The sequence below is a fragment of the Corythoichthys intestinalis genome, chromosome 6 (genome assembly GCF_030265065.1).
Source record: "Corythoichthys intestinalis isolate RoL2023-P3 chromosome 6, ASM3026506v1, whole genome shotgun sequence".
Taxonomy (NCBI): domain Eukaryota; kingdom Metazoa; phylum Chordata; class Actinopteri; order Syngnathiformes; family Syngnathidae; genus Corythoichthys; species Corythoichthys intestinalis.
Window position 1 is genome coordinate 20564077 of NC_080400.1, and position 24774 is coordinate 20588850.

At 38.6% G+C, this 24774-nt stretch overlaps 2 protein-coding genes across 2 annotated transcripts in view; one reads left to right on the forward strand and one right to left on the reverse strand.

Annotated features, from left to right (window-relative positions):
• Positions 1 to 24774, forward strand: part of si:ch211-286b4.4 (SCO-spondin) — a 213633-nt gene that overhangs the window by 1854 nt on the left and 187005 nt on the right. Inside the window, exons 2-10 of the mRNA XM_057838220.1 lie at positions 3598 to 3754; positions 14193 to 14237; positions 14310 to 14403; positions 14494 to 14581; positions 16932 to 17293; positions 17373 to 17606; positions 19995 to 20096; positions 20247 to 20438; positions 22317 to 22427. Of these exons, the coding sequence (XP_057694203.1) occupies positions 17396 to 17606; positions 19995 to 20096; positions 20247 to 20438; positions 22317 to 22427 (616 nt within the window). The 5' untranslated portion in view covers positions 3598 to 3754; positions 14193 to 14237; positions 14310 to 14403; ... (1 more) ...; positions 16932 to 17293; positions 17373 to 17395. The remainder of the gene's footprint in view (positions 1 to 3597; positions 3755 to 14192; positions 14238 to 14309; positions 14404 to 14493; positions 14582 to 16931; positions 17294 to 17372; positions 17607 to 19994; positions 20097 to 20246; positions 20439 to 22316; positions 22428 to 24774) is intronic.
• LOC130917134 (uncharacterized) lies at positions 3401 to 13433 on the reverse strand. The gene is made up of 10 exons (XM_057838224.1): positions 13357 to 13433; positions 12061 to 12363; positions 11940 to 11981; positions 11811 to 11840; positions 11607 to 11720; positions 11493 to 11538; positions 11350 to 11390; positions 11236 to 11286; positions 11033 to 11142; positions 3401 to 3729 (listed from the first exon to the last, which is right to left on the reverse strand). Exons 1-10 carry the CDS (start codon positions 13403 to 13405, stop codon positions 3598 to 3600), a joined length of 918 nt encoding a protein of 305 aa, XP_057694207.1. The 5' UTR covers positions 13406 to 13433; the 3' UTR covers positions 3401 to 3597.

A 24774-nucleotide genomic window follows, 5' to 3' on the forward strand; every position in this document is an offset into this window, starting at 1 on the left:
ATGTGACTGCCTTTAATCCGAAAGGACGTTTGACAACTGCCGTCTGACATGCGCAGATTAATCAAAACAAAGCGTCACGTTGCAAAACATGAAGATCGATGGTCGGAGTGCTGCTGTTTTAACTTTAACCCACTTGTTGTGTTTGTGGGGTCGTATCCGCTTCTGCTGTTTTGCTCTTTTGCCTTGTAGTAGCCGGTTTTCCACCGGTTTCTAATCTGGTCAACGCTCCGGTCTATTCCGGCTTCGTGTAACCTCTCGTGAACTTTTTTAAATAGTTCACTGTTCCTCGTTTTACGCCCGTCTAAGCGAGCAATTATATTCAATTCTTTTAAAGTTTGAATTAAATACAATCTTTCCGCCGGACTCCAATTAGGTGCGCTGTGCTTGGAAGCCATGTTGCAAGTGACGTTACATACGTCACAAAGTGACGTCACCACGTCAGTACGGAGCATGTGCAGAAAGAACGCAACCAGACACCATTGCGCTTCCCTGTTTACATGATATAATTTTACTTCTAATCGGTTTGGGAAAAGGAATATTCCACCCCTGTGAATCGGAATGAAATTCCATTCGGTTTGGGCCTGTTCAGTCCAAATGAGGTGTTTATATGGAACACATTTATTCGGTTTGAACAAATATTCCGATTGTAATTGGAATATTTGGCTCCATGTAAACGTGGCAAGTGTAAAGTGCTTAGTTTTCACCTCTTTTATGGACTAGATGGCCGCACGTGCCCGCAGCGCACACTCGCACCCCCCCACCTTTTTGTTCATTATACTGTGCGAGTATGTAAGTGTGTCACGTGACTCAGAAGGGCCCCATGTTTCTTGTTGCCTGGGGCCCCCAGGGACCCTTGCTACGCCTCTGAATCAAACTAAAAGTAGTCGTCCAAATATTTACTCAAGTACAAGTAAAAAGGTGTTTGTTGAAAAGAATAATGTAATGAGTAACATTGTGAGTAACTGCTCACAATGTCGGATCCTTTTTTAAAATAATGGTATTTTTTTTTCCTCAGCACTTCATCAATATGAACTGTTATTATTATACCGTGCTATAACCTATTACATGGCCATATTAGGCCAAAATAGATGACACAAAAATCATCAAAATCAGACCAGAACAACACTATGAAACATCACCCGTCCAAAGAGCATGAGTGCTCTTTAGTGGAGAAAGAAAACATCATTACCTCTCATTTGTATAATGTTAATTTATAATTAATTAATTAATTAGTAATTACTCCGTTCATTTTAATTTGTGGCTTAACCTCACCGTTGTCTGTGAAACACAGTGGGATAGCTCAGACAGAAGTATCGCCACCCCCACAATGCTGTCATATAATTATCTATTTCTCCCAGGAAATGATTGCAATTACAAAGGCTTTGGTAGCAATATCTTCATTTCTTTTGCTTGCAATGAAAAAACACAGAAGAGAATGAAAAGAACAAAAATCATCATCATTTTACACAAAAATGGGCCAGACAAAAATATTGGCACCCTCAACTTAATACTTGGTAGCAAAACCTTTAGATGAAATAACTGCAAACAACCGCTTCCGGTACCCATCAATGAGTTTCTTACAATGCTCTGCTGGATTTTTAGATCATTCTTCTTTGGCCAACTGCTCCAGGTCTTTGAGATTTGAAGGGTGCCTTCTACTGCCATTTTCAGATCTCTCCATAGGTATTCTATGGGATTCAGGTCTGGACTCATTGATGGCCACTTTAAAGGTTTCCAGTGCTTTCTTTCAAACCATTTTCTAGTGCTTTTTGAAGTGTGTTTTGGGTCATTGTCCTGCTGGAAGAGCCATGACCTCTGAAGGAAACCCAGCTTTCTCACACTGGGCCCTACATTATGCTGCAAAATTTGTTGGTAGTCTTCAGACTTCATAATGCCATGCACACGGTCAAGCAGTCCAGCACCAGAAGTAGCAAAGCAACCCCAAAACATCAGGGAACCTCAACCATGTTTGACTGTGGGGACCGTGTTCTTTTCTTTGAAGGCCTCGTTTTTTTTCTCGTAAACTCTATATTGATGCCTTTCCCCAAAAAGCTCTACTTTTGTCTCATCTGACCAGAGAACATTGTTCCAAAATGTTTTGGTTTTCTCAGGTAAGTTTTGGCAAACTTAAGCCTGGCTTTTTTTATGTCTCTAGGTCAGAAGTGGGGTCTTCCTGGGTATCCTACCTTAGAGTCCCTTTTCATTCAGACGCTGACAGATAGTTCGGGTTGACACTGTTGTACCATCGGACTGCGGGAGAAGCTTGAACTTGTTTGGATGTTAGTCAAGGTTCTTTATCCACCATCCGCAAAATCTTTCGTTCAAATCTCTCGTGAATTTCTATTTTCCGTCCTCATCTAGGGAGGTTAACTACAGTGCCTTGGGCTTTACACTTATTGATAACACTGCGCACCGTAAACACAGGAACAGGATACAGGTCTTTGGAGATGGACTTGTAATGTACTTGTCAATGTGGTACACACAAGGACAGAGGACAGAGGTTTAGTCAACTTTAATCCATTTTAATTGGCTGCAAGTGTGATTTAGTTATTACCACCAGTAAGTAACAGGTGATGTTAATTACACAAATTAGAGAAGCATCACATGCTTTTTTTAAAAGGTGCCAATACTTTTGTCAGGCCCATTTTTGTGTAAAATTATTTAATTTTTTGTTTCATTCTATTTTGTGTTTTGTCATTGAAAGCCAAATAAATGAAGATATTACTACCAAAGCATTTATAATTGCATTGCATTTTCTGGGAGAAACTGAGCAGAATTGACAGAATTACAGGGGTGCCAATACTTTTGGCCAGCAGTGTATGTAGTTATTGTTGCAACGTCTCAGTTGTGAAACTGAGATGGACACTGTCGGCATCACTGGCAAAAATAAATTCAGACTGTAGAATAAACACGAAAAATGTTAACGACTCTAGTGTAGCCCAAAGTAGTGGAGTAAGAGTGGTGTTTCTTCACAAATTTACTCAAATAAAAAGTATGACGTGGTAAAACTACTCTAAGAAGTAAAGTTTTCCTAAAAAGTTACTTAAGTAAATATAACGTAATACTACCCACCTCTGTTTTTGTGTAAACATATTTACCTAAAAAAAAAAGACTACTATTTCGGAATATAGTCGGGTAGGCAAGAGCTTAAATTGTTTTAAATGTATTGCATATATCCTGGTGTTTTGAAAGTGGACAAAATGCATTAACATAGACACATTTCATAAGTGGTAGCACTCACTGATATATCCATCTCATGTCAAATGTAGCAACTTAAAACATAACATAGCAACATAAAAAATCTTGAATACTTTAGCCAACCAGCACTGAAATCTTTTATTTTACATTCCATGTCACCACAGCAAGTACGATTTAGCCATTTGTATCAGTGAAGCAGATATTTTCCAAAATTTTGTAGATCGCCGATACATTTTAGTGATGAACTGAAAACAACTAGAGATCGATCGATTAAATCAATCAATTAATCAGTGTCTCTGTCTGCCCATTCGTTGAACAGTCAGAAAAAAATACACAGAAAAATGTTTTTCCATCCCCTTTTATTAGACCACAGCTGCTGTCTGCTCATGTCTTCTCAAGTCAGGCGTACGTGATGACTGCATACTCGGAGTTGGTGCTCATCTTGCGGCTGACCTCTCTCGGCTGCGGGAGGTGAAGCCTATCAATCGAGCGAGAGGCCAGCATGTGACCCATCGATTCACAGCCTCGCCACTGAAGTAAAGCAAACAAATAGACAGTGAGTGAACTACTGCACAACTTAGAGAAACCTACTTTTGCACAAAATGCAATTCACGCTATTACTAATATTGACCTTTGATTTATTTTTTTCATATTTAGATTTTGTGTGTCTCATTATAGGCCAAAAAGTTCTTTGTTCCACATATTTTTTTTTCATTTGCACAAAAAAGTCACCTCCTTTAAAGATATTTTCCATCGCATTAAAATTTAGGTGGTTTCACATTGCACAGATTGTTACCTTTGAGAGTAGTATTTGATAGTATTACAGATATAGAGGTTTCTTGTACAAATAAATCCCCACTCCACTAAATATGTTGCTTTCCTCATTCGTAGTTGGGCAAATCCCACGTTTGAAAATTCTGTATAATATATCATCATCAATTGCAAGCCCTCCACATTCAGATGTAATGGATGTCTAACTAGTGGTAAACTGATTTAAATATTCACACCAGAATGATGAAAAGAGCCACATGATTGTATTTCTGTCATCGTCAATGGCACTGAAAGAGATGATTATGTGAGGTTGATGGTAAGGTACATTCAGATCATCCATCCACTTGCAATTTCCTTTTTTTCCCCGTTTTTAGTTTTAGAGCCTTAAATGGGCTCTATACCGTAAGTCAGGGGTGTCCAAACTTTTTGCAAAGGGGGCCAGATTTGGTGTGTTAAAAATATGGGGGGCCGACCTTGTCTGACGACCTTTACGTAGAACAATATATTTAAGCAAATTTTAGCAAGCCAAGTTATGTGTCACATTTGCTTCATTATTTTTTTAAATTAATAATTTCAACAATCTCGCAACTAGCCTTGTGGTGTTCTCTTTCGACTCTTGGGCTCTTGCGAAATACAGATGCTGTGAAATTAAATTAGCTTCAAGTTGCTTCAATTTCTTGCTGCATATCTTCCCTGTAATCTTGTCGTACATGTCAGCGTGTCTTGTTTGGTAGTATCGCCTCACATTGCACTCTTTTCAAACAGTGACTGTCTCTTTGCAAATAAGGCAGACACAGTTGTTGCATATTCTAGTGAACAAATAGTCCAATTTCCACCTATCCTTGAAGCGTCGGCCTTTCGCAGTCAACTTTTTTTGTTGATTGTCACCATTTTAGAAAATTGGGCGTAAAGGGTCACACGGGGTAATGTTGCTTAGAGTGCTGCTGCCTTTTAGTGGGTAAATGAGGAGCAGCATTTAGGGGCCGTTTACCGACTCTCATAGAATACGAAAAATTTCAAATTTGCATTTGCGTCTCCAATGTCGCAATTCCGCATGAAAATGATGTAGTATTCATGCCAGGCCCTAGGGGGCAGTGCAGATTTACAGGGGGACAGAGAATGACGCACTTTGACCCCACCAAGCTCCCTCAGCCCAGAAAAAAATATGCCTGCGCCTAGACATGTGCCGGTTACCGGTTTACCGTGGTGTGAAAACGTCGCAGTTTCAAAACCACTAAAATTTTCCGTCAGACCGTAGTACGGAATTCGCCATTGTTCATGTGTCAAAAATGCAGCCAGAAGTGGCGTGGCAGCGCCCACCCCCTCCCGTTTGTTGCTGTGTGTGAAAGTGACTATCGGCTAAACAGCCAGCGAACCCTAAACAAATACTCCAAACATAAGGCATTCTTTTCAATTTATTGAGCTCTCAAATCGTGGTAAGTGGAATATACAAAATGAATACATTTAAAACGTGGTACAATTGTATTTTTCCATGTGTGAGTAGCTAAACAGATTAGCACTATGGAAAAGTTCGCCAAAAACAAAACATATATTTTCCTTTGAAATTCGATATAAAAACTAACTAAAAGCTTATATAAGACGAATGTTAGCCTAGGCTTAGCTGGGAGAGCAACTTCGTCGAGTGTTACAGCCGCAGAGTGAGAAAACAAGCTTGATTCGCTTGAATGAAGGGGGAAAAAAAGGCATAGCATCAAAGATGGTTAATTGAGGAAAGATGATCTTGCCCTAAACACAAATCCACGTTCGCTGGATCAAGGAGAGGTCTCACTCCCAATTATTTTTTTTTTTAAGATGAAACCTTTCCACAACAATATTTACATTTTAACTAACTTATACATTTTTAACTAACTTATTAACTTTTGAATTCTTTGTTCTTTCTAACACAAAGGCATGACATCATGTAGACTAGAGTTGACACCGTGGCTGAAAATGGCGAAACTTCACTTGAGCTTTTCAATCCTCAAAAAAAATTATGCAGTATAATTTTTTAAAAATTTTATTCAGAAGTTTTTACTTTTTTTTATAGAAATTATTTTGTTCTTGCTCTAAACTGTGGGTATAGTCTACGTTATATTTCAATTTTATTTAAAATATATTTTTTTAAATTGATAATTTATTTATTTTAACAATACATTCATATTCCAATTTGCAACTATGTTCTGAAAAAAAAAATCCTGTTCAATGGAAAAATTATTATTTTTTTAACCCATACATCTCAAAATAACACATTTTGGAGCTATAATTGCAATACCGTGATACCGTGAAACCGCGGTATTTTTGCTCACGGTTATCATACCGTCAAAATCTCATACCGGCACATGCCTACCTGCGCCCACTTGAAACAATGTAATTTTTCTTTGAATTGAAACGTTCAACATATTTAATTTAGAAATATTATTAAAACAGTAAATTAAAGCCGACATTCCGCCATATTTGCTGTTTTTAATGTTTAGTAGCACCGCTGCGCACGCCCAATGTGACGTGTATGAGTGCTGCCGTTAACGGCCGCAGGAGACTTTGATATGCATGCCGAATAAGCCCCTCTCAACCCCCCGCAATCGGATTCTTCCACTTTGGAGGCAGGATTCAGAATTTTTCGTCTTCGCCTTCCGTTTTCGCCGACACCATATGCACGCGAGGCGAGTCCGCTACTCAGTCATTGCGTCTTTGTGTCGCAGAGTCGCCATGTAAACTGCCCCTTAGTGTGTAAGCTACTTCATATCCTGGTGGCAGCACTGCTGACCAATTTATTAAGTCTGTGTGCGGGCCAGATGTTATTGATTTTATGACAGAGGCTAGGGGCCGGATGAAATTTGACCACGGGCCGCATTTGGCCCCCAGGCCGGACTATGGACATGTCTGCCGTAAGTGCTCAACTGATGAAATAAAAATTTTTAAAAATGGAAAAAAAAAAAAAAGAGTTGAATTGCTACAGTACTTTCCAATAATATTCATATTCTGAAACATTGAACAATACGAGAATGAATGGTCGACTATGTTGGAAACAGAGATGGAATAAGTTTGAACACTGCATGTTGGACTTTTATGCAGAAATAAGGAATGTGAAATCATAAAGAAATTTTTTTAAAAAACATGAGCAGTGGTGTTACGGCATTGGCCAAAACCTAAGCATCAAAACCGTTTGGTCTGATGTCATCGTCTTTGAGTTGCCATATTTGTGAGGCATCTCAGGACTGATTAGATTCTGTAATGCGCAAACCGAATTCGGTTGAAGTTAGGAAATTGTGTAAAATGTAAATAAAAACAAAATACAATGATTTGAAAATCCTTTTCAACCTATATTCAACTGAATACACTACAAATACAACATATTTAATGCTCAAACTCATAAACTTTATTTTTCAAATAATAATTAACTTAGAATTTCATGGCTGCAACACGACCAGTAGAAGTTGGGAAAGCGCATGTTTACCACTTCGTTACATCAACTTTCCTTTTAATAACACTCAATAAACGTTTTGAAAGAGAGGAGACTAATTCTCTTCGCTTCTCATGTGGAATTCTTTCCCATTCTTGCTTGATGAACCACTTAAGTTGTTCAACAGTCTGGGGTCTTCCCTGTTGTATTTTACGCTTCATAATGTGCGACACATTTTCAATGGGAGACAGGTCTGGACTGCAAGCGGGCCAGGGGAGAACCTGGACTCTTTTACTTCGAAGCCACACTGTTGTAACACGTGCAGAATGTGGCTTGGCATTATCTTGCTGAAATAAGCAGCGGCGTTCAGTGTTGTTAATAACGGCGTTACAATATAACGGCGTTACTAACGGCGTTATTTTTTTCAGTAGTGGGTAATCTAATTAATTACTTTTCTCATCTTGGCAACGCCGTTACCGTTACTGAGGACGGAAAGGCATGCGTTACTATATTGGTCGAAAAGTCTGAGGGAGACGGACTCACCGAGACGACAGAGCAGAGCAGGAGCGGGGAGGAGGCAAGAAAGTTGTGACGCCGAGCAAACGCGATGCTAGGTAGCTCCAATAATACATGTTGTAGCCGATAGCCGACAAACTACGCCCGCATGTTATGGTAGATATGTTAGACATGGTAGATATCACATGTACTGTATATAGATATAACTAGATGCAAAATGACAGACATGGCACTAAATGCGTTAGTAGACAGCCGCCATCTTAAAGCAGAAGGCTTTTTAGGACGGCTCTGTTGTAAAGAACGTTCCTAGCGAACCTAAGTAACTTTTTATCTAAAATACTTCTAAATCGGCAAAATCTTGACTTGAATCTATCTTTAAATGATGAAACAGTTTTAAAACTTTCATATGTCGAAAGTAGAGAGAAGGGAACTAATGCAATAATGGGAGCAATTTTAAGAACTTTTAACAGTTGATTCGGGGTAAAGGGTAAATAAGGGTAAAAAATTGGGCTCGGGCCAATTGTACCAAAAACCTCCACAAAAAAATTCACATAGTGTGGCCAATGTTTTTTTTTTTTTTTTGAGGGAAAAAAAAAAAAGTAATTATCACCAATTACTTTGCCAAGTAACTAATTACTCTTACATTCAGGTAATTGAGTTACTAACGCAATTACTTTTTGGGAGAAGTAATTTGTAACTATAATTAATTACTTTTTTTCAGTAAGATTAACAACACTGGCGGCGTTCACGAAAAATACGTCGCTTGGATGGCAGCATATTTTGCTCCAAAATCTGTATGTACTTTTCAGCATTTATGTTGCCGTCACAGAAATGTAAGTCACCCATGCCATGGGAACTAATGCACCCCCATACCATCACAGATGCTGGCTTTTGAACTTTGCCTTGATAACAGTCCAGATGGTCCGCTTCCTCTTTGGTCCGGTGGACACGACGTCCAGTGTTTCCAAAAACAATTCGAAAAGTGGACTCATCAGACCACAAAACACTTTTCCATTGTGCATCAGTCCATTTTACATGAGCTTAGGCCCAGACAACCCGGCAGCGTTTCTGGATGTTGTTCATAAACGGCTTTTGCTTTGCATGATAGAGTTTTAACCCGCACTTACTGATGTAGTGACGGACTGTATTTACTGACAGTGGTTTTCTGAAGTTTTCCTGAGCCCATTTGGTGATATCTTTTACACACTCATGTCGGTTTTTAAGGCAGTGCCTTCTGAGGGATCGAAGGTCACGGTCATTCAGTCTTGGTTTCCAGCTGTGGCGCTTATGTGCATTGATTTCACCAGATTCTCTGAACCTTTTGATGATATTATGGACCGTAGATGTTGAAATCCCTAAATTCCTTGCAATTTTGCTTTGAGAAATGTTGTTCTTAAACTGTTCAACTATTTTCTCACTCATTTGTACACAAAGTGGTGAACCTCACCCCATCCTTGCTTGTGAATGACTGAGCATGTTCTGGGAGGCTCCTTTTATGGTACCCACCATATGCGGATCTACTATTCAGGCGAAGTAGACAATCGCCTTAGGCCCCCAACCAGTAGGGGGCCCCCAACCAGCTGCCCTTGCCCCAACAAGCAACAGCTTGGGCCACCGGAGCCAGCAGCACGCCCAACTATTCGTCATGTATAATAATGTCAGCATACCAAACAAACAAATAACAACACAAAAAAAGAAGCCATTTGAATGCTGCATTTATATTATCTCCCCCCCACACACACGCACTACAATGGGCTGTTCCACAACGACGGACAGAGTATCAGTCGCCTAGCTTCATTTAGCGCCGTTTAGCATCGCTGAGCTCCGCTTAGCTGTTCGTTAGCTTCACTCAGCTCTCCCGCAGTTTTCACGCCACTAAGCTCGCTATTTTTTCAGCTTACTTGCTACTTTGCACGTCGGCTATCGTTTATTTCGAACGCATGAGCGAACGTGCTCTCCATGAGAGCCAAAGTGCAGTGAGGAAGAAGTTGAGAACAGGCTTCTAATGCCTCTTTTAACTTTCTTCTTCTTCTTCACCCGAACATAAAATACATGACAGCACACCCTGTGGCGAAACAATGTAGTACAGTTCCAATCAGTCATAAAATAACACTCAACAGCTGGTTAACAGCAAAAGCACATAATGTTCGTCATATCAATAATGATTTCTGGAGTTAATCCCACATACTTCAGAATTAATATTATAATATGTTGAGTAAATACTACATAATACAGATTCTACACTAAGAATAGCTTTCAAATGACACTCTTCGTGACAAATATGATTGGCAATGAATAATTATTAAAATTATTATACTACTATTATACATAGTAGTATACTATAATAATATTGCTAGAATTTTTTTTTCAAGAATTGTTTTGAATAATGTTGGAAAGGCAAAGTCTGTGTTCTGAATCTGTTTACTTTCCATTCTTTTGCACAAGTAAATGCTATCAGCATTTAACCTCATTGTTTATTTGTGAATAATTATTGTTATTTACATGATTATTTGTACTTTAATAAAGAATTTAAGTGTTCCAAAATAGTTTTGTGAATTAATAAGTGTCAGCAAAAAAATTCATTGCTAAATTATTTTAAAAAAAAATAGATTAAGTGATTAATCGTAAAACTAGTCGGCTGAATAATCAGGAGAAAATTTGTCGTTTAGGATAGCCCTAGCGTATCAGAACATATTTCCTCCACACCCTTCTCACCTTTTTAACCCCTGGCCCATGAAGAGGGCCCCTGGATATGTTCGCCTTAGGCCCCAAAATTGTCAAGTCTGCCACTGAGTGGCGGAGTGTAGCCTGATCACATGTGGGATGTTCCAAATAGGTGTTTGATGAGCTTTTCTCAGCTTTCTCAGTATTTTTGCCACCTTTCCCAACTTCTACTGGACGTGTTGCAGCCATGAAATTCTAAGTTAATTATTATTTGGCAAAAAACAATTAAGTTTATCAGTTTCAACAATAAATATTGTCTTTGTAGTGTATTCAATTGAATATGGGTTGAGAGAGATTTTCAAATCGTTGTATTTTGTTTTTGTTTACATTTTACACAATTTCCCAACTTCAACCGACTCCGGTTTGTATACTGTGATGCATTCACCAGTTAGAGGGAAGATATGTTAGTGTCTCTTCACTTACTTGCTGTGAGTCTTCTGTTGTCAAGTTGACTTGAGTGAGTTCTGGTGTACTCACACCTCTGACTGAAATCACGATTTCAGCATATGGAACCTCATTTAGACTCTCATTGTCTGTATGTAGAGTTTTTTTTCGCCCAAAAGTAATCAGTTAAGTGTAGACAAAAGTAGCAGGTTTTAATATTTCTAATCCAGTTGGGTTCTCACCTGGCGAAGCAATCCTTAAAGTCGGTTGTTCACTTTGGAATGACGATGACACTAGACAGAATAAATGAATGGTGAAATACAATTTTTAATTTATGCTTATCATTTAATAGCTACCATTCACGGTTGTCAACACATCTCTGGAATGCAGGAGTGATCTAGAAAAAATTACAGTTAAAAAAAACAAAAAAAAAAACATATGAAGCAAGAATAAACACAGAGTCTTTGATTTTTTTTATATATATAAAATGAAAACAAACCCTGATCTGGAACCATCATCAACATGTTCATCATCATCATGATCTCCTGGAATGTTCAACAATTATTTTAGATTAAATTGTGTTTCATTTTCCTAATTTGATCATTTTGCTTACCATTCCTGCTGCATCGGTTACGGTTAACACGTAGATAAACTATCAGTGCAATCAATGCCGTGACCACAGCGATGGAGAAAGTTGCCAAAACTCGAATTTCTGTGAACTTCCAAGCTTGAAACAGGAGGAAAAAAGGACATTATTGTTCATCAATTTATTATTTGCTATTGTGTACTTACGGGAAGTGCTACGATGGTATCTCACCTCCATTTGGATCCCTTGGCTTAGCAGGAACTGTGAATGCAAATCACAGTTTGTGGTGAGAAAGCAATGTGTAATGTAAATAGGTCCAAATAATTTAGTATTTACAGAATTTCCATTTTTACAACTTACTATTACTTGGGGCAACTGTCCATGTTTGGGCACTTCTGTCACCTGAAAAAAAGTGTCTTTCAAATTCAGTTTTATTTTCAATTTTATAACTTAAATAAATTTTATTGATAAAATTGAGTACCTTTAACATATAGCGATACAACAAGCTGAGTTTTTTGGCGAAGCTGTGGGTCATCTGTTATTTTTGTATAACAAGTGTAGTTGTACTTGAGATCTTCAGATGAAACAACGGGCAGATGAAGAGTTACTCTGCAGGATTTGTGGTTTATTTCCCCGAGGCAGACTGAGTTATCAGACGTTTTGCTCCAACAGCCCCGAACAAATGCAACAGAGCAGTTGTAATAGCATTTCAGTGCATGAGATTTCCCCAATGTGACATTGTTGAACTCAAAGTGCACCTTGGTGTCCGTATAACACAAAGTTTCTGTGAAAAGAAATATTTAAATGCAGAGGTGGATGGAATAGCCAAAGATTTTACTCAAGTAAGAGTAGAGTTATTTCAAAATAATATTACTCGAGGAAAAGTAAAAGCAGTCTTCCAAAAAATGTACTCAGGTAGAAGTAAAAAAGTATTTTGTCAGAAGAATACTCAAGTAATGAGTAACATTGTGAGTAATTACTTACGCTGTTTGATTTTTCTTTTTTTAAACAATTGTATTTTTTTTCTCAGCACAATGTTATCTATAGAAAATGTTATTATTATACTGTACTATAATCTGTTACATAACCACTTTAAGCCAAAGAAATATAAAAAAAAAATAAATAAATAAAAAAAATTGTTGAATTCTGGTGAGAGAGAAAAAAATCTACAGAAATTAAGCATTATTCGTCCAAAGACCATTGGTGCCCTTTAGTGGCGAAAACATACTAGTATTTCCTATTATAAAACTAAAAGGATCATATCTCTGGTTTGCCATGGTCAATTGGTGCCAAACAAAAATTGGGAGATTAAAATCTGCGCTTTCGAGTACGGCGGCACTCTGTGTCAGATACTGAGTTTTTTAAAATGGTGTTTTAAAGACGCCATGTGATTGAACAGGCCGGCGTGATCACAGAGCAGCAAGCTTGAGTCTGATTGGTATAATGGAGTAATGTGATTATTGTTGTGAAATTGGTGTTAAACTGGTAGAGCTGCTGTTGGCGTCTCTGGCAAGAAATAAAGTAAAAATCTAATATGTAGATTAAAGAGGAAAAAATGTAACGACTAGTGTAGCCCAAAAGCAGTGGCGTAAGAGTAGCGCTTCTTCTTTACAAATCTTCTCAGTAAAAGTAAAAAGTATGGCTTTGTATAACTACTCATAGAAATACATTTTTCTCAAAAAGTTACTCAAGTAAATGTAACGGAGTAAATGTAACGCGTTATTACCGACAAATGTTTATTATATAATCATTGGATAAAGAATAATATCAATGTTACCTTTGGTCATCCACAGATAAAGCAGTGCTAAATAATAATGGACCAGCATTCTTCCTCACATTTATCCTGATGAGTGCAGCCTTTTGACGAGTAGTACAATAGGTTCCTCTTATTTGTACCTACTTAGGAATATTCAAGCAAGCCTACACCCATCTAACCACAGGAAGCGGTCTACCAAGACTGTAAAGAAAATAGCTTTCCATTTGTTGCAGCTGTTGCATTGGAATGGAAAATTCAGTTGAGAATGTCATCAAAGATTAGATGCTAATGATAAACCCACACATTAATATCCAAAGGTACTATAAAAACTGTAGTTCCATGAAAAAATAAAGAGATAAATGATGCAAAAGATGAAGATGTGGTTTACATGTCTGCAGAAACACGGTTCATGCACTCTCAAACAACAGGATGTGTCTGATATGCATTTTTGAAAACGACACATCAGTCGTCAGTCTCTCTAGTGATTTTTTTCCCCATTTGTATTTTCCATTTTTCATGTTTTGTCCTCCTCATCATTACCAACAGATGAATAGCACAGGCCACATGAATAATTACAAACATAGATAGGTTATCCTTAGCACATACTCATGCATTATAAAAAATGGAGAATCCGGTTACACACCATCACTGAACACCATTATCAACTCCGGCGGTCCCGAAGGACTCGCCTTCCGTGTTGTCATTTCACTTTCAGCGACTGAGTGCCTCTCACTTTCATGCATTAAACAGTCACGCAGGCTTAGACCGAACTGTTCTTTGAATGAACATGGCCAATAACAGTCACTGTGTTGCTTGGATTGGAAACTTACTGACAATGCAACTGTTGTGCTCTTCAGGATTCATGGTTTTTGTTTTGTGGACCCAAACTGGACAGATATCCGGTAAGAGCAACAAATAAAAGTTTGTATATTTGCAACTAAAACTCATACATTTTTTGGTCTAATCATCTTCAGCCAATGCGGAGCTAGACCCGATCAATCTTGTTGAGTGTCCAGAGGGTACATACTTCTCTCACCAGCTTTGTTTGGAATGTCCCTCTGGCCATTTGTAAGCCAATCACCAAATAATATTACAATATTTAGCTACAATGTTATTTGGGTAAATTGTAAAAAACAGATTAATGTGTCTGTTTCACAGTTGTCCTGGAAATGTATCTGCGGCTCAGAGATGCACCCTGGGAACATTCAATCCATATACAGGGAAAAGCAGCATCAATGACTGCAAGGTACACTGAATAAAGTCCAACTATGGGATATTTCATTCAGTCAGTGGATTTTAGCAGCACTTAATGTAAAATTCATTCCATAATACAGTAAAGTCTCACCACTGTGTTATTTACAGTGGGGCAAATAAGTATTTAGTCAACCACTAATTGTGCAAGTTCTCCCAATTGAAAATATTAGAGAGGCCTGTAATTGTCAACATGGGTAAACCTCAACCATGAGAGACAGAATGTGGAAAAAAAAACAGAACATCACATTGTTTGATTTTTAAAGAATTTATTTGCAAATCATGGTGGAAAATAAGTATTTGGTCAATACCAAAAGTTCATCTCAATACTTTGTTATGTTCCCTTTGTTGGCAATAATGGAAGCCAAAAGTTTTCTGTAACTCTTTACAACCTTTTCACACGCTGTTGCTGGTATTTTGGCCCATTCCTCCATGCAGATCTCCTCATGTTTTGGGGCTGTCGTTGGGCAACACGGACTTGCAACTCCTTCCACAGATTTTCTATGGTGTTGAGACCTGGAGACTGGCTAGGCCACTCCAGGACCTTGAAATGCTTCTTATGAAGCCACTCCTTTGTTGCCCTGGCTGTGTGTTTGGGATCATTGTCATGCTGAAAGACCCAGCCACGTCTCATCTTCAATGCCCTTGCTGATGGAAGGAGATTTCCACTCAAAATCTCTTGATACATGGCCCCATTCATTCTTTCCTTTACATAGATCAGTAGTCTTGTTTCCACCCCGATGCTTCACATTGGGTATGGTGTTCTTCGGATACAATTCAGTATTCTTTCTCCTCCAAACACGAGAACCTGCATTTCTACCAAAAAGTTCTATTTTGGTTTCATCTGACCATAACACATTCTCCCAGTCCTCTTCTGGATAATCCAAATGCTCTCTAGCGAACCGCAGACCGGCCTATACGTGTACTTTCTTCAGCAGGGGGACACGACTGGCAGTGCAGGATTTGAGTCCCTGGCGGCGCATTGTGTTCCTGATAGTAGCCTTTGTTATTGTGGTCCCAGTCTCTGTAGGTCACTCACTAGGTCCCCCCGTGTGGTTCTGGGATTTTTGCTCACTGTTCTTGTTATCATTTTGACACTACGGGGTGAGATCTTGCATGGAGCCCCAGATCGAGGGAGATTATTAGTGGTCTTGTATGTCTTCCATTTTCATATTATTGCTTCCACAGTTGATTTCTTTACACCAAGCGTTTTACCTATTGCAGATTCAGTTTTCCCAGCCTGGTGCAGGTCTACAATTTTGTCTCTGGTGTCCTTCGACTTGCCTGGCACGGCCAGACTGTTCTCCCTGTGTTTTTCAAACACTGAGAGAATAGTCTGGGACCCAGCCCATTAACGGCCTCTCGAGTACAAAATCAATCGACAAATCAAATTCGTTTATTTGCGTGACGTGTTCTTAACGAGCAACGTCAGTCTTCCCCGTCGGAAGTCGTCTCCACAACAACACAGATGGCGAACAGGAGAGCCGAGAATATGTTCTAATCCACGGTAAAATCAGTTTTAAATTAGCAAAAACACATCGACACAAGGCCTTTACAACAGTCTGTCTCGCGCTAGCCATGTTAAAAAAACTCCGCTCTCCTCGTATGTTTACTTCCGCGCGCAAGTACCTCGTCCCGCCCGATTGGTCCACTCCGCTGTCTGTTTGCTGTGACTTGCTCCGCCCTGGAAATTTTATCCGCTTAATAGTGGCCAGACTCAATAGCTGGAACAGCGGTGAGTCTGGAGTACCAGGCTATTCTTCGACAGCTCTCTGGTCTTGGCCATAGTGGAGTTTGGAGTGTGACTGACTGAGATTGTGGACAGGTGTCTTTTAAACTGATAATGAGTTAAAACAGGTGCCATTAATACAGGTAACGTGTGGAGCCTTGTTAGACCTCTTTAGACCTCGTTAGAAGAAGTTAGACCTCTTTGACAGCCAGAAATCTTGCTTGTTTGTAGGTGACCAAATACTTATTTTCCACTCTAATTTGGAAATAAATTCTTTAAAAATCAAGCAACGTGATTTTCTGTTTTTGTTTTTTCCACCTTCTGTCTCTCATGGTTGAGGTTTACCCATGTTGACAATTACAGGCCTCTCTAATCTTTTCAAGTAGAAGAACTTGCACAATTGGTGGTTGACTAAATACTTATTTGCCCCACTATATGTGTTGAGTACTGAATGTTGAGCTCAGACTTTTGCATACAGTATGCACACTCATTTCACGTTAAATCATATAAGTTTGTGGATATACTGTAGATGTGCTGTATAATACCAGACGGGATTATGTGTTATATTATGAATGAGCGACTGCATTATGTCATGACTTCCTGTGGTGTTCTGCAGCCTTGTTTTGCAGGTCTGATTACGTCTGAGGACCGTGTTGACTGCAGGCTCTGCCCAGCAGGCTTCTCCTGCGTTCCCGCCAATGGAAGTATCTCTTTATGTCCTCCTGGGCAATATTCTCCAGAAGGGATTCTCCAGTGTCAAACATGTCCCATCGACTCTGTCTGCACTTTTGGATATGCGCACAAGGCAATAGAAATGATTATTGTGTCTTGTCAAATGCATTATTCAGTTAAAGTTCTTCCATTTCTGACAGTGCGGGCCCGGAAAAGAGCCCAACTTGGATCACACTGAGTGCAAAGACTGTCCTCCAGGGTTCTACTCCAGTGTTTGCACTATTCACTGCCTTCAATGTCCTGCAGGTTTGGGGGAAAAATAACCACAATATAAATATAAATACCTGAGGCGCACACTAGTAAAACGACCATCTGACTTGCACAGGAAGTTACTGTCCAGACAGTGGGATGTCCCAGCCGGTCCCTTGTTCACCTGGTTCAACTTCTACACTAGGACAGACTTCTTGCCACAGGTGTAATGGCGCCTCCTCTGTATGTGGGGGACTATTAACACCCACACTGAGACAGTCAGAGCACAGGTCAAGTCAAGCCTCTGCTTGCGGACCAGGCACATACAAACACTCGACGGAGGTTTCAGACTGTATTGTGTGTCCAGTAGGTTAGTATCCTTTACTGTGATAACACTCTATTGTAACGACTAGGAATGCTGCAATAGTTTTGTTTTATTTTATATTTTTTTACTGTCGATTCAGACACCTGTGATGTATGACTAAGATGTGCCGATCACGATACCGATAAGATTAGCTCTCCTTTTTTTTTTTTTTTTTTAAATATTGAGTGTTGTTTGATGACCTTAAAAGGGAACCGCAGACTTAAAAGACTTGTAGGCTATAATAAGCCACAATTTTTCTCTTTTACTAAAATATGTTATTCGAAACGCATAAAATATTGCCAATGATTTAAAAATCTATAATATTTAGTACATGTTAGTACAGAGGGCACCATGTTTTATGTGCGGAATGGACACCCGGGGTGTCACCATCACGAGACGAACACTACCGGTGTTCTGCAATAGCGTACCACACAAATGCTATTTTTAGACCGTGACGTGACCATCGTAAGGCGGATGTGGGACATTTTTGACACACCCTCGCATACAAACCATGTTATTTCTGCTTATTTTCTCTGGTAATTTCTCAAAAAAGAACATGCCGATCAACCACTGCTGATATGGAACTTGTTGAAACGACTCTAGCCATTACGACTTATGAAGGATGTTGTCTTCATACGTTTCCCGAAACCGAAAACTCGGGGCAAAAAATATGAAGAATGGATCAACTTGCGCGGAGATCCAAAATACCAGTTTAACGCCAGCAAGGTGAAGCCATTCACATTTTATATCTAGTAAATATTTTGTTGGGGCCATGGTCCTTCAGAGGACCAAGAGGTAAGCTATTTTGATATTTTTACTTACTTTTTAGCGTGGCGTTTTGCCGTGCTGCTTCTGTCTGACAGTGAATGACCTGAAAAATATTTAAATGGTATCTGACTGCCACTGTTACCTTTTCTGTTGTAAAAAACACAATTTTACTAAGAGGGAATAAAATTATAGATTATATAATTATTAAATTATAAATAAATTATAGAATTAAGATTTGTTAATAATGAAAAAAATAAAAGTGTTCATTGGCTGTCACCGAGCAGCATTTGCCATCGCTACACGAAAATAGCAATGTAAATTGCCCCCAAGAACGGTCAGAGACGTAAGACAATCAGAGCATAAAATACATAAGAAAGACAGGGCATATGGTGGTAAAGGATAGATTGTTGAAACAGGAGAATGTCATTGTCCTTGGCGTAAGAAAAAGCTGTCGATTAAAAAGCTAAGGCTAAGCTTAGGTCAGCTCGGCTTTTTCCCATCTTTTTCAGCCCTCGACACTCAAGCCATCTCTTTAACTGAACATTTGTATGTTCTTCCACATCTTTACCAGTAAATTTGGCACCAGGGACATCATTTTCGGACAGAATTGGTAGGTTTAGCTCAGTAAACATCTCTTTCCATTATTTCCATTCATTTACTGTTGGGGACAAACGGGAGGTTGACCCGCCTAGCCACAATTGCTAACGTCATGAATATTAATGAGCAAAAGTGCTGTCGCTTGCGTTACGCCACTCCTTCCTACGCGCCGAGATGTCCAACACATGCGCACATCGGTTAAAAGCGGCATGTTCTTACTATTTGTGTTTTTAATGGGTCTTATATTACTTTTCCATTGCCTCAAAATTCTTTTTGCGTGTTTCACTCTCATACTTTTAAGCATTTTGTTTTCATGTGGTAGCTTTAAAGCAGATTGTTGATCTGTTGACCACATTAGTCACGTATCGTATTTAAACCACCCTTATTTGATATTACTTCATTTAAGTATTTTCTCAAGGCATCTTTAGTATGTTCAAATTAATTTCTTGTGGGACATTTCTCGGTGTAGCACCGGTTTTGACCTACTCTCGCCTCGTCTCACCCCATCTTTCCTGTTCGTTTTGCTTTTGCTGCTCGTTTTGTGAAATATCGACAGTGCCGTCATGCTCATTAATGTTCCTCTCGGGTTCAAATTAAAATGGCTGAACAGATGACATGTTTATCTAGCTAGAGTCAAACTCTGGAAGCCCAGCAGCGTAACCCAGTGATGTCACCGCCCTGTGACGTAACGAGGGGTTTTATTAGCGAATTATTTCAACTTGTAATAACGTTTGTCTTTTAAGAACTACAAGTCTTTTTATCCGTTGTTTCCTTTAAAAGTACTCACCTTCCTTTCTGATTAACAAAACAGCACAAGTGAAATTTTAATGACATTTGCTTTGACGAATGAGGGAGTAATAGCTGTAAAGGAAGGCTTGTCGCAGCAAGCTTATTGGCTCGCCCAGAAGACACCAGCATTTTGATCACTGGCAATTAATTTGATCAACTCCAGCCGTGAGGAATGCCTCTGAAAGAAACAGGTGATTATCCAAATGTTTGTTCATCTGTATACTGTGTATTTCAACACAGGTTATTACTGTGAAGGGGGTGTAGCGATACCATGTCCTGGAGGGAGTTATGGCCCCAAAGATGGTCTTCAGAGGCTGGCAGATTGCATAATCTGTCCCGCAGGTGTCAGAAAATATTCGTTAATCATTAACACAATAGTTACTCAAATTCCATAATAAGTCTTATAATGTACGTTGACAGTTGGATCAACGAACGAATATGTTGTACTGTAAAAATGATTCTTTGTGTATCCACAACTACTTTTTTTTGTAGGGTTTTATTGTCTGGAAGGCACCTCAACTGGACCCCCTCCTCAATTCTTGTGCTCACCGGGTTTCTATTGCGAGGAGGGCACCGCCACCCCTCATGGGTCACCTTGTCCTGCTGGAACAGCGGGAGAACAAGTGGGTCAGACAAGTAGAGCAGCTTGCAAAAGATGCGGCGAAGGACAATACTGTCCTGCTGGTAAGTGCTGCATAAAGACTGACCTCATTGGCAGCAGAAATGCAAACACCAAAAAAGCAGTGAAATAAAAATGTACACTTCTGCAGGGGAAATGGACAAACGTTATGCTGTATTTTAGGGCTGTCAAACGATTAAAATTTTTAATCGAGTTAATCACAGCTTAAAAATTAATTAATCGTAATTAATCGCAATTCAACCCATCTATAAAATATGCATTATTTTTTTGTAAATTATTGTTGGAATGGAAAGATGAGACACAAGACGAATATATACATTCAACATACTGTACATAAATACTGTATGTTTATTATAGCAATAATTCAACAAGATGGCTAGGGTTGTTCCGATCATTTTTTTTTTGCTCCCGATCCGATCCCGATCGTTTTAGTTTGAGTATCTGCCGATCCCGATATTTCCCGATCCGATTGCTTTTTTTTTTTTTTGCTCCTGATTCAATTCCAATCATTCCCGATAATTTTTCCCGATCATATACATTTTGGCAATGCATTAAGAAAAAAATGAATAAAACTCGGACGAATACATACATTCAACATACAGTACATAAGTACTGTATTTGTTTATTGTGACAATAAATCCTCAAGATGGCATTTACATTATTAACATTCTTTCTGTGAGAGGGATCCATGGATAGAAAGACTTGTAATTCTTAAAGGATTAATGTGACTTTGTATATTGTGACTAAATATTGCCATCTAGTGTATTTGTTGAGCTTTCAGTAAATGATACTGTAGCCATTTAACTGTTCTGCCCAAATGCATGATGGGAAGTGCAACCATGACTGTGCGTCGTGGTACCAATTGATATATCTTCTCTGCGTTGGGAAATAACATAGGGTGATAAGAAAAAGATCAACTACTACCTTTCTTCCCCACATTGCTTCCCACGATTATTCTAATCGTTGGGAGAGGGATTGTCAGGCTTTAGCCATTAAAAAAAAAAAAAAAAAAAAAAAAGGCTTTAAAGGCTGCCAAAATTCACTCTACTCATTTTACGCTGCCTTTTAGCTCTATATACTGTATGGGTAAAACAGCGCCATTATAGATTGAACGCGACAATGCGTGAGTGGGTCGTGCAGCGCATGCGTTAATTGCGTTAAGTATTGTAACGTGATGAATGTAAAAAATATTAATTCTCGCCGTTAACGCGATAAATTTGATAACCCTACCTTAAACATAAACTAAAGACTCTGAAAGAGTGTAACACATTATGTCTGTAACGTTAAATACAATTAGAAAACGATTTAATAAAAAAAAAAAAATATATATATATATATATATATATATATATATATATATATATATTAAAAAAAAAGGCATGTCCGATATTTTTTTGCCGATTCCGATACTTTGAAAATGACGTGATCGGACCCGATCGATCGGCATCCCGATCGGATGCCGATCGATCGGAACATCTCTAAAGATGGCATTAACATTATGAACATTCTGTTAAAGCGATCCTTGGATAGAAAGACTTGCAGTTCTTAAAAGATAAATGTTAGTACAAGTTGTATAAATTTTATATTAAAACCCCTCTTAATGTTTTCGTTTTATTAAAATTTGTAAAATTTTTAATAAAAAAATAAACTAGTAGCTCGCCATTGTTGATGTCAATATTTACACAATGCTCATGGTGCTGAAACCCTTAAAATCAGTCGCACCCAAGCGCCAGCAGAGGGCGACAAAACACTAAAAAACACAAGTAACAAGTGGACATGACACTGTGCTGTCATTTTAATCTCTTTGAGCGGGTCATGTGCGTTAAATGCGTCAAATATTTTAACATGATTAATTTAAAAAATTAATTACCGCCCGTTAACGCGATAATTTTGACAGCCCTCTACTGTATTTGTGTGGACAGGCTCATCAGCACCTGGATTGCCTTGCGCTCGAGGAAGGTTCTGTCCTGCTGGCACACTGGAGGAAGTCACATGTCCTGGAGGCACCTTCACCCCTCATCAAGGAGCAAAAAGTTGGTTTTCTCATCTTCATTTCTACATATACACTTAAATTTTGTCGTATCCAGAGACATGGATTCTTAGTAAGATCTCCTTTTTGCCCAATAAGAATGTGTTGTATTACAAGTTGTAACGGTCACCTGTCTGATCCTTACAACATCCACTACACGGTGGCGCCTCTTTGTTTTTGCTTTCTTCTTCAGTTGCTACTCACTTTTATGGTGGAATCAATTGTGACCGCGTGTGCGTGGTCCGTTGTACTCCCGAGTGACGAGTGGTCGAGCTAGATTTATTTTTGTTATTTTTTTTGTACAATAAAAGTGCATAAGTGGAAGCCTGCTCCCTTTTTTACCTTCTATGCATGAATCCTGCCCTGCCACGCGTTACAAAGTCAGCTCCTTGAGATTTCAGCATAGCGATTACAGTGGTACCTCTAAATGCAAATTGAATTCGTTCCAGGACCTGGTTTGTAAATCGAAACGGTTGTTTGTTGAGCAGGATTCTCTCATAAGAACACATTATAATTCGATTAATTTGTTCAAAAACCCAAAAACCTACGCCAAATCCTTAATAAATACTGCAGGTACAATTAAAAATAGCAATTACACATAGCAAAACAAATAAAATATTCAATTCAAAGCATAATAATAATATAATAATAATAATGTAATGAATCGGGTTCTAATGTGGCGGTTGTGTTTTGCATGCTGTTACTTAATGTACCGTGTGACTGACGCGAGAGTGCGAGAGGTGCGGAAGAGTGGGAAGTTATACTTTCTCTTTTCATGTTCTATGTTGTTTGCGGACAGTAGCTGTGTTGTATTGCACAAGTTCTGAAATAAATGATTAAAAACCTGACGAAGCTGGCGACTTCCTTGCTTATATTACAATAATAATAATATTATTGAGAGTCGTTCTCCAGATTGGAGATATATTCCGTCCGTATTGTCGCGCCAATTAACGGACGCGCACACCACGGTCATATTTTTATATCATTCCCTTCTTTATTTCAATGGTAAATGTCACCATTTTCCTTTTTACACCACCTGCATTAACCTTGGGACCCGTGTTGATTTCTCTCAGAAGAAAATCTGCTCTGCATCCGTCTTGCAGGAAAACAATGAAATTGCGACGTTGTCGTAAATCGTCATATATCGAGCATGTCGTCAAATGTCGAAACAAATGAGTCAAATTTTATGTCGGATGTTGAAAGGATCGTATGTCGAAACGATCGTATGCCGAGGCACCGCTGTATATACCGTATTCGCCCGAATATAAGACAGCCATGATTACAAGATGACCCCTCTTGTTCAAGACTCAAGTTTGAAAAAAGACTTTTTGAACACCAAATTAACTTTTATACTGAAAATAATTAAAGTACATCCTAAGCAAATGATTATAACAATATATTTGAGAGAAAAAACATGTTGTTTTGCCTCATTCAAATCTTAATATCTGAACATTTAAATATGTATACAAAAGTGCAATCACATTTGTAAATGAATGGCTTCTGGTTTTTGAAATGTAAATAAACCAATTTATTGTGATAAAACAACAAAATTGCAATAATTGCATTAACAAAGTGAAGTCTAACTGTAACTGCAGTCTTGAAACAAATCTGAATCAGGAAAAACATTGCAATAAAATAATGCAAACGAGAGTAGCTGAGATCTGTCATGACAGAACATCGCTTCAATGATATCTGGCGCCATCTAGCGTCGTGAATGGGGAGAGTAGCTGAGATTTGTCATGACAGAACATCGCTTCAATGATATCTGGTGCCATCTAGCGTCGTGTATGGGTATAATGTCTGGACCGCAAATATAAGACAACTCTTTTTCAGTCTTATTCATACCTGTCAACCTCCAAGGCTCCATGGCCTTACAAACCGCCGTATTTTTCCTTACAAAATTAAATAAAACCTTACACCATTTTTTTTTTTTTCCAAATGCATTTATTTATGTACGTAGTTGGATATTATTATTTATAACCAGATTAACATTTTTCTATTTTACACTAAGTTCATTATATTCTTCTCTACACACAAATTACTTGCTTAATAAATTACGTAAACAAGTGTTGCTTTAACTACTACTGTGCTCTTTGTTGAATGTTACCGTTGCCTTCTTTGCTGAAACTAGCATATCTTTTGATGGGGCAAAGTCACAACATTTGCCATCATAGTTCATCTTCACTTGCAAATATGCAACGAGTGTATCTTCTGACATGCTCTTTCTGTATTCTGTGTTGATTTTGATGCTGACCCTCTCACTATCTGCGTTAATATGTGGGAGGCACAGCAAAATGGAAAAGAGTTTCCATAACTCAGGAAATCTCTGCACTCCCAGTGATGTGGTCTGC

Bases quoted from the DNA above. Each gene is read 5' to 3' on its own strand.
- LOC130917134 (XM_057838224.1), bottom strand. From the start codon at position 13,405: ATGCTGGTCCATTATTATTTAGCACTGCTTTATCTGTGGATGACCAAA. The intron at 12,364-13,356 runs GTAACATTGATA...TTCTTTTCACAG, and splicing joins TTATCTGTGGATGACCAAAG to AAACTTTGTGTTATACGGAC. The intron at 3,730-11,032 runs GTAAGTGAAGAG...GCTTTACTTCAG, and splicing joins CAACAGAAGACTCACAGCAA to TGGCGAGGCTGTGAATCGAT.